A 10,000-nucleotide genomic window follows, 5' to 3' on the forward strand; every position below is an offset into this window, starting at 1 on the left:
TTTCACTGTGAGGTCTACTACACCTGTTGTATTCAGCATTTCACTGTGAGGTCTACTACACCTGTTGTATTCAGCATTTCACTGTGAGGTCTACTACACCTGTTGTATTCAGCATTTCACTGTGAGGTCTACTACACCTGTTGTATTCAGCATTTCACTGTAAGGTCTACTACACCTGTTGTATTCAGCATTTCACTGTGAGGTCTACACCTGTTGTATTCAGCATTTCACTGTGAGGTCTACTACACCAGTTGTATTCAGCATTTCACTGTGAGGTCTACTACACCTGTTGTATTCAGCATGTGACAATTTTTTACATTTGATTATGGCTGGTCGTACTGAATGACTACTGAATGGTCATTCAATGTGTGTAAACAAGTATTTGAGGTTGTTTACAGGACACGATAGCCTGAACATGTGAAAGCTGGTTTGTTAGGTGTCAGCTGGTTTGTCAGGTGACAGCTGGTTTGTCAGCTGGTTTGTCAGGTGACGCCTGGTTTGTCAGGTGTCAGCTGGTTTGTCAGGTGTCAGCTGGTTTGTCAGGTGTCAGCTGGTTTGTCAGGTGTCAGCTGGTTTGTCAGGTGTCGGCTGGTTTGTCAGGTGTCGGCTGGTTTGTCAGGTGACGGCTGGTTTGTCAGCTGGTTTGTCAGGTGACGGCTGGTTTGTCAGCTGTCGGCTGGTTTGTCAGGTGTCGGCTGGTTTGTCAGGTGTCGGCTGGTTTGTCAGCTGGTTTGTCAGGTGACTGCTGGTTTGTTAGGTGACAGCTGGTTTGTTAGGTGTCAGCTGGTTTGTCAGGTGTCAGCTGGTTTGTCAGGTGCCAGCTGGTTTGTCAGGTGTCAGCTGGTTTGTCGGCTGGTTTGTCAGGTGTCAGCTGGTTTGTCGGCTGGTTTGTCAGGTGTCAGCTGGTTTGTCAGCTGGTTTGTCAGGTGTCAGCTGGTTTGTTAGCTGGTTTGTCAGGTGTCAGCTGGTTTGTTAGGTGTCAGCTGGTTTGTTAGCTGGTTTGTCAGGTGACAGCTGGTTTGTTAGGTGTCAGCTGGTTTGTTAGGTGTCAGCTGGTTTGTCAGCTGGTTTGTCAGGTGCCAGCTGGTTTGTCAGGTGTCAGCTGGTTTGTCGGCCAGCTGGTTTGTCAGGTGTCAGCTGGTTTGTCCAGCTGGTTTGTCAGGTGACAGGGTGGCCTGAACATTCAACATATGTTTCACTTCTACTGATTGATATATTCTTTGTATTGATTTCCCGTGTGTGTGTGTGTGTGTGTAGTACCCGCAGTGTGGACCTCTGTGTGTGTGTGTGTGTGAGGTGTGTGTAGTCCAGCAGGTTGGAGTGAGTTGTCTAGCCATCATGAACAATAAGGAGAGCGAGAGAGAGAGCACAAAAGAGTCAGGTGAGTCTGTCTGTCGCACACTGATGATGTCACTCCATCACAAAACATCAACAACATTGTCTGTCTGTATATTTATCTCTCTCCATCTCTCCATCTCTCCATCTCTACATCTCTCCATCTCTCCATCTCTCCATCTCTACATCCATCTCTCTCTCTTCATCTCTCCATCTCTCTTCATCTCTACATCCATCTCTTCATCTCTCCATCTCTTCATCTGTCTCTCTCTCCATCTGTCTCTCTCTTCATCTCTCCATCTCTACATCTCTCCATCTCTACATCTCTCCATCTCTACATCTCTCCATCTCTACATCTCTCCATCTCTACATCTCTCCATCCATCTCTCTCTCTTCATCTCTCCATCTCTCTCCATCTCTCCATCTCTCTTCATCTCTACATCCATCTCTTCATCTCTCCATCTCTTCATCTGTCTCTCTCTCCATCTCTCCATCTCTCTTCATCTCTACATCCATCTCTTCATCTCTCCATCTCTTCATCTGTCTCTCTCTCCATCTCTTCATCTGTCTCTCTCTCCATCCATCTATCCATCCATCTCTCTCTTCATCTCTCCATCCATCTCTCCATCCATCTCTACATCCATCTCTCCATCCATCTCTACATCCATCTCTCCATCCATCTCTCCATCCATCTATCCATCCATCTCTCCATCCATCTCTCTCTCTCCATCTATCCATCCATCTCTACATCCATCTATCCATCTCTCTCTCTCCATCTATCCATCCATCTCTACATCCATCTATCCATCTCATCTCTCTCCATCTCTCCATCCATTTCTCCATCTCTTCATTTTCTCAACTGTTCTCTCACCCTACCAACTAGCTTCACCTAACAACCTTTGTGTGTCTCTCTCTCTCTCTCTCTCTCTCTCTGTGTGTGTGTGTGTGTGTGTGTGTGTGTCTCTGTGTGTGTGTGTCTGTGTGTGTGTGTGTGTGTGTGTGTCTGTGTGTGTGTGTGTGTGTGTGTGTAGAGAACAGTCGAGGCCAGATGATGAATGTGTTTCTTCCTAACAAGCTGTTGGAGCGTCTCCCTCAAACCACCTCACTGCCGAAGGAGAGACTACGATGGAACACCAACGAGGTGGTTATGGACCTGGTTATAGACCTGGTTATAGACCTGGTTATAGACCTGGTTATAGACCTGGTTATGGACCTGGTTATAGACCTGGTTATAGACCTGGTTATAGACCTGGTTATAGACCTGGTTATAGACCTGGTTATAGACCTGGTTATGGACTGGTTATGGACTGGTTATAGACTGGTTATAGACCTGGTTATAGACCTGGTTATAGACCTGGTTATAGACCTGGTTATAGACCTGGTTATAGACCTGGTTATAGACCTGGTTATGGACTGGTTATAGACTGGTTATAGACTTGGTTATAGACCTGGTTATAGACTGGTTATAGACCTGGTTATAGACCTGGTTATAGACCTGGTTATAGACCTGGTTATAGACCTGGTTATAGACCTGGTTATAGACCTGGTTATAGACCTGGTTATAGACTGGTTATCTCACTACCGAAGGAGAGACTACGATGGAACACCAACGAGGTGGTTATAGACTGGTTATGGACCTGGTTATAGACTGGTTATGGACTGCTTATGGACTGGTTATGGACTGGTTATGGACTGGTTATGGACTGGTTATGGACTAGTTATAGACCATACTGGTTATAGACTGTTATAGACTGATTTATAGCCTAGTTATATAATTCTGTACTAGACTGGGTATAGACTGGTTATAGACTGCCCTGTAGACTCATTATAGACTGGTTATGGACTAGCTATAGTCTGTTTATAGACTACCTATAGACTGATTGATAACCAGTCTATAACCAGTCTATAACCAGTCTATAACCAGTCTATAACCAGTCTATAACCAGACTATAATGACTCTACAGGGCAGTCTATAACTAGTCTATAAACAGACTATAACTAGTCTATAAACAGACTATAACTAGTCTATAAACAGACTATAATGACTCTACAGGGCAGTCTATAACCAGTCTATAACTAGTCCATAATCAGTCTATAACCAGTCTACAATCAATCAAATGTATTTATATAGCCCTTCTTACATCAGCTGATGTCTCAAAGTGCTGTACAGAAACCCAGCCTAAAACCCCAAACAGCAAGCAATGCAGGTGTAGAAGCACAGTGGCTAGGAAGAAACCTAGAGAGGAACCAGGCTATGAGGGGTGGCCAGTCCTCTTCTGGCTGTACTGGGTAGACCAGAGGATCCAGGCTATGAGGGGTGGCCAGTCCTCTACTGGCTGTACTGGGTAGAGAGGAACCAGGCTATGAGGGGTGACCAGTCCTCTACTGGCTGTACTGGGTAGACCAGAGGAACCAGGCTCTGAGGGGTGACCAGTCCTCTACTGGCTGTACTGGGTAGAGAGGAACCAGGCTCTGAGGGGTGGCCAGTCCTCTACTGGCTGTACTGGGTAGACCAGAGGAACCAGGCTCTGAGGGGTGACCAGTCCTCTACTGGCTGTACTGGGTAGACCAGAGGAACCAGGCTCTGAGGGGTGGCCAGTCCTCTACTGGCTGTACTGGGTAGACCAGAGGAACCAGGCTCTGAGGGGTGGCCAGTCCTCTACTGGCTGTACTGGGTAGACCAGAGGAACCAGGCTCTGAGGGGTGACCAGTCCTCTACTGGCTGTACTGGGTAGACCAGAGGAACCAGGCTCTGAGGGGTGACCAGTCCTCTACTGGCTGTACTGGGTAGACCAGAGGAACCAGGCTCTGAGGGGTGACCAGTCCTCTACTGGCTGTACTGGGTAGACCAGAGGAACCAGGCTCTGAGGGGTGACCAGTCCTCTACTGGCTGTACTGGGTAGACCAGAGGAACCAGGCTCTGAGGGGTGGCCAGTCCTCTACTGGCTGTACTGGGTAGACCAGAGGAACCAGGCTCTGAGGGGTGACCAGTCCTCTACTGGCTGTACTGGGTAGAGAGGAACCAGGCTCTGAGGGGTGACCAGTCCTCTACTGGCTGTACTGGGTAGAGAGGAACCAGGCTCTGAGGGGTGACCAGTCCTCTACTGGCTGTACTGGGTAGACCAGAGGAACCAGGCTCTGAGGGGTGACCAGTCCTCTACTGGCTGTATTGGGTAGAGAGGAACCAGGCTATGAGGGGTGACCAGTCCTCTACTGGCTGTACTGGGTAGACCAGAGGAACCAGGCTCTGAGGGGTGACCAGTCCTCTACTGGCTGTACTGGGTAGACCAGAGGAACCAGGCTATGAGGGATGACCAGTCCTCTACTGGCTGTACTGGGTAGAGGGGAACCAGGCTATGAGGGGTGGCCAGTCCTCTTCTGGCTGTACTGGGTAGACCAGAGGATCCAGGCTATGAGGGGTGGCCAGTCCTCTACTGGCTGTACTGGGTAGAGAGGAACCAGGCTATGAGGGGTGACCAGTCCTCTACTGGCTGTACTGGGTAGACCAGAGGAACCAGGCTCTGAGGGGTGACCAGTCCTCTACTGGCTGTACTGGGTAGAGAGGAACCAGGCTCTGAGGGGTGACCAGTCCTCTACTGGCTGTACTGGGTAGACCAGAGGAACCAGGCTCTGAGGGGTGACCAGTCCTCTACTGGCTGTACTGGGTAGACCAGAGGAACCAGGCTCTGAGGGGTGGCCAGTCCTCTACTGGCTGTACTGGGTAGACCAGAGGAACCAGGCTCTGAGGGGTGGCCAGTCCTCTACTGGCTGTACTGGGTAGACCAGAGGAACCAGGCTCTGAGGGGTGACCAGTCCTCTACTGGCTGTACTGGGTAGACCAGAGGAACCAGGCTCTGAGGGGTGACCAGTCCTCTACTGGCTGTACTGGGTAGACCAGAGGAACCAGGCTCTGAGGGGTGACCAGTCCTCTACTGGCTGTACTGGGTAGACCAGAGGAACCAGGCTCTGAGGGGTGGCCAGTCCTCTACTGGCTGTACTGGGTAGACCAGAGGAACCAGGCTCTGAGGGGTGGCCAGTCCTCTACTGGCTGTACTGGGTAGACCAGAGGAACCAGGCTCTGAGGGGTGACCAGTCCTCTACTGGCTGTACTGGGTAGAGAGGAACCAGGCTCTGAGGGGTGACCAGTCCTCTACTGGCTGTACTGGGTAGAGAGGAACCAGGCTCTGAGGGGTGACCAGTCCTCTACTGGCTGTACTGGGTAGACCAGAGGAACCAGGCTCTGAGGGGTGACCAGTCCTCTACTGGCTGTACTGGGTAGAGAGGAACCAGGCTATGAGGGGTGACCAGTCCTCTACTGGCTGTACTGGGTAGACCAGAGGAACCAGGCTCTGAGGGGTGACCAGTCCTCTACTGGCTGTACTGGGTAGACCAGAGGAACCAGGCTATGAGGGGGTGACCAGTCCTCTACTGGCTGTACTGGGTAGAGGGGAACCAGGCTATGAGGGGTGACCAGTCCTCTACTGGCTGTACTGGGTAGACCAGAGGAACCAGGCTATGAGGGGTGACCAGTCCTCTACTGGCTGTACTGGGTAGAGGGGAACCAGGCTATGAGGGGTGACCAGTCCTCTACTGGCTGTACTGGGTAGACCAGAGGAACCAGGCTCTGAGGGGTGACCAGTCCTCTACTGGCTGTACTGGGTAGAGAGGAACCAGGCTCTGAGGGGTGACCAGTCCTCTACTGGCTGTACTGGGTAGAGAGGAACCAGGCTCTGAGGGGTGACCAGTCCTCTACTGGCTGTACTGGGTAGAGAGGAACCAGGCTCTGAGGGGTGACCAGTCCTCTACTGGCTGTACTGGGTAGACCAGAGGAACCAGGCTCTGAGGGGTGACCAGTCCTCTACTGGCTGTACTGGGTAGACCAGAGGAACCAGGCTCTGTGGGGTGACCAGTCCTCTACTGGCTGTACTGGGTAGACCAGAGGAACCAGGCTCTGAGGGGTGACCAGTCCTCTACTGGCTGTACTGGGTAGAGAGGAACCAGGCTCTGAGGGGTGACCAGTCCTCTACTGGCTGTACTGGGTAGACCAGAGGAACCAGGCTCTGAGGGGTGACCAGTCCTCTTCTGGCTGTACTGGGTAGAGAGGAACCAGGCTCTGAGGGGTGACCAGTCCTCTACTGGCTGTACTGGGTAGAGAGGAACCAGGCTATGAGGGGTGACCAGTCCTCTACTGGCTGTACTGGGTAGAGAGGAACCAGGCTCTGAGGGGTGACCAGCCCTCTACTGGCTGTACTGGGTAGACCAGAGGAACCAGGCTATGAGGGGTGACCAGTCCTCTACTGGCTGTACTGGGTAGAGAGGAACCAGGCTATGAGGGGTGACCAGTCCTCTACTGGCTGTACTGGGTAGAGAGGAACCAGGCTCTGAGGGGTGACCAGTCCTCTACTGGCTGTACTGGGTAGACCAGAGGAACCAGGCTATGAGGGGTGGCCAGTCCTCTTCTGGCTGTACTGGGTAGAGAGGAACCAGGCTATGAGGGGTGACCAGTCCTCTTCTGGCTGTACTGGGTAGAGAGGAACCAGGCTCTGAGGGGTGGCCAGTCCTCTTCTGGCTGTACTGGGTAGACCAGAGGAACCAGGCTATGAGGGGTGACCAGTCCTCTACTGGCTGTACTGGGTAGAGAGGAACCAGGCTCTGAGGGGTGACCAGTCCTCTACTGGCTGTACTGGGTAGAGAGGAACCAGGCTCTGAGGGGTGACCAGTCCTCTACTGGCTGTACTGGGTAGACCAGAGGAACCAGGCTCTGAGGGGTGACCAGTCCTCTACTGGCTGTACTGGGTAGACCAGAGGAACCAGGCTCTGAGGGGTGACCAGTCCTCTACTGGCTGTACTGGGTAGACCAGAGGAACCAGGCTCTGAGGGGTGGCCAGTCCTCTACTGGCTGTACTGGGTAGACCAGAGGAACCAGGCTCTGAGGGGTGACCAGTCCTCTACTGGCTGTACTGGGTAGAGAGGAACCAGGCTCTGAGGGGTGACCAGTCCTCTACTGGCTGTACTGGGTAGACCAGAGGAACCAGGCTCTGAGGGGTGACCAGTCCTCTACTGGCTGTACTGGGTAGACCAGAGGAACCAGGCTCTGAGGGGTGACCAGTCCTCTACTGGCTGTACTGGGTAGACCAGAGGAACCAGGCTCTGAGGGGTGGCCAGTCCTCTACTGGCTGTACTGGGTAGACCAGAGGAACCAGGCTCTGAGGGGTGACCAGTCCTCTACTGGCTGTACTGGGTAGAGAGGAACCAGGCTCTGAGGGGTGACCAGTCCTCTACTGGCTGTACTGGGTAGACCAGAGGAACCAGGCTCTGAGGGGTGACCAGTCCTCTACTGGCTGTACTGGGTAGAGAGGAACCAGGCTCTGAGGGGTGACCAGTCCTCTTCTGGCTGTACTGGGTAGAGAGGAACCAGGCTCTGAGGGGTGACCAGTCCTCTACTGGCTGTACTGGGTAGACCAGAGGAACCAGGCTCTGAGGGGTGACCAGTCCTCTACTGGCTGTACTGGGTAGCAGAGGAACCAGGCTATGAGGGGTGGCCAGTCCTCTACTGGCTGTACTGGGTAGACCAGAGGAACCAGGCTCTGAGGGGTGACCAGTCCTCTACTGGCTGTACTGGGTAGAGAGGAACCAGGCTATGAGGGGTGACCAGTCCTCTACTGGCTGTACTGGGTAGAGAGGAACCAGGCTATGAGGGGTGACCAGTCCTCTACTGGCTGTACTGGGTAGAGAGGAACCAGGCTCTGAGGGGTGACCAGTCCTCTACTGGCTGTACTGGGTAGAGAGGAACCAGGCTATGAGGGGTGGCCAGTCCTCTACTGGCTGTACTGGGTAGACCAGAGGAACCAGGCTCTGAGGGGTGACCAGTCCTCTACTGGCTGTACTGGGTAGACAGAGGAACCAGGCTATGAGGGGTGACCAGTCCTCTACTGGCTGTACTGGGTAGAGAGGAACCAGGCTATGAGGGGTGACCAGTCCTCTACTGGCTGTACTGGGTAGACCAGAGGAACCAGGCTATGAGGGGTGACCAGTCCTCTACTGGCTGTACTGGGTAGAGAGGAACCAGGCTCTGAGGGGTGACCAGTCCTCTACTGGCTGTACTGGGTAGCAGAGGAACCAGGCTCTGAGGGGTGACCAGTCCTCTACTGGCTGTACTGGGTAGCAGAGGAACCAGGCTCTGAGGGTGACCAGTCCTCTACTGGCTGTACTGGGTAGAGAGGAACCAGGCTCTGAGGGGTGACCAGTCCTCTACTGGCTGTACTGGGTAGACCAGAGGAACCAGGCTCTGAGGGGTGACCAGTCCTCTACTGGCTGTACTGGGTAGAGAGGAACCAGGCTCTGAGGGGTGACCAGTCCTCTTCTGGCTGTACTGGGTAGAGAGGAACCAGGCTCTGAGGGGTGACCAGTCCTCTACTGGCTGTACTGGGTAGAGAGGAACCAGGCTCTGAGGGGTGACCAGTCCTCTACTGGCTGTACTGGGTAGAGAGGAACCAGGCTCTGAGGGGTGACCAGTCCTCTACTGGCTGTACTGGGTAGAGAGGAACCAGGCTCTGAGGGGTGACCAGTCCTCTTCTGGCTGTACTGGGTAGAGAGGAACCAGGCTCTGAGGGGTGACCAGTCCTCTACTGGCTGTACTGGGTAGAGGGGAACCAGGCTCTGAGGGGTGGCCAGTCCTCTACTGGCTGTACTGGGTAGACCAGAGGAACCAGGCTCTGAGGGGTGACCAGTCCTCTACTGGCTGTACTGGGTAGACAGAGGATCCAGGCTCTGAGGGGTGACCAGTCCTCTACTGGCTGTACTGGGTAGACCAGAGGAACCAGGCTCTGAGGGGTGGCCAGTCCTCTACTGGCTGTACTGGGTAGAGAGGAACCAGGCTCTGAGGGGTGACCAGTCCTCTACTGGCTGTACTGGGTAGAGAGGAACCAGGCTCTGAGGGGTGACCAGTCCTCTACTGGCTGTACTGGGTAGAGAGGATCCAGGCTCTGAGGGGTGACCAGTCCTCTACTGGCTGTACTGGGTAGACCAGAGGAACCAGGCTCTGAGGGGTGACCAGTCCTCTACTGGCTGTACTGGGTAGCAGAGGAACCAGGCTCTGAGGGGTGACCAGTCCTCTACTGGCTGTACTGGGTAGAGAGGAACCAGGCTCTGTGGGGTGACCAGTCCTCTACTGGCTGTACTGGGTAGCAGAGGAACCAGGCTCTGAGGGGTGACCAGTCCTCTACTGGCTGTACTGGGTAGACCAGAGGAACCAGGCTCTGAGGGGTGACCAGTCCTCTACTGGCTGTACTGGGTAGAGAGGAACCAGGCTCTGAGGGGTGACCAGTCCTCTACTGGCTGTACTGGGTAGAGAGGAACCAGGCTCTGAGGGGTGACCAGTCCTCTACTGGCTGTACTGGGTAGAGAGGAACCAGGCTATGAGGGGTGACCAGTCCTCTACTGGCTGTACTGGGTAGACCAGAGGAACCAGGCTATGAGGGGTGACCAGTCCTCTACTGGCTGTACTGGGTAGACCAGAGGAACCAGGCTCTGAGGGGTGACCAGTCCTCTACTGGCTGTACTGGGTAGAGAGGAACCAGGCTCTGAGGGGTGACCAGTCCTCTACTGGCTGTACTGGGTAGCCAGAGGAACCAGGCTCTGAGGGGTGACCAGTCCTCTACTGGCT

At 53.7% G+C, this 10,000-nt stretch overlaps 1 protein-coding gene across 1 annotated transcript in view; it reads left to right on the top strand.

The window, feature by feature from the left end:
* Window positions 1-10,000, top strand: part of camta2 (calmodulin binding transcription activator 2) — a 108,647-nt gene that overhangs the window by 3,167 nt on the left and 95,480 nt on the right. Inside the window, exons 2-3 of the mRNA XM_045722568.1 lie at window positions 1,258-1,381; window positions 2,367-2,476. Of these exons, the coding sequence (XP_045578524.1) occupies window positions 1,339-1,381; window positions 2,367-2,476 (153 nt within the window). The 5' untranslated portion in view covers window positions 1,258-1,338. The remainder of the gene's footprint in view (window positions 1-1,257; window positions 1,382-2,366; window positions 2,477-10,000) is intronic.

Source organism: Salmo salar, chromosome ssa07, assembly GCF_905237065.1.
Source record: "Salmo salar chromosome ssa07, Ssal_v3.1, whole genome shotgun sequence".
In the NCBI taxonomy this organism is placed as follows: Eukaryota; Metazoa; Chordata; class Actinopteri; order Salmoniformes; family Salmonidae; genus Salmo; species Salmo salar.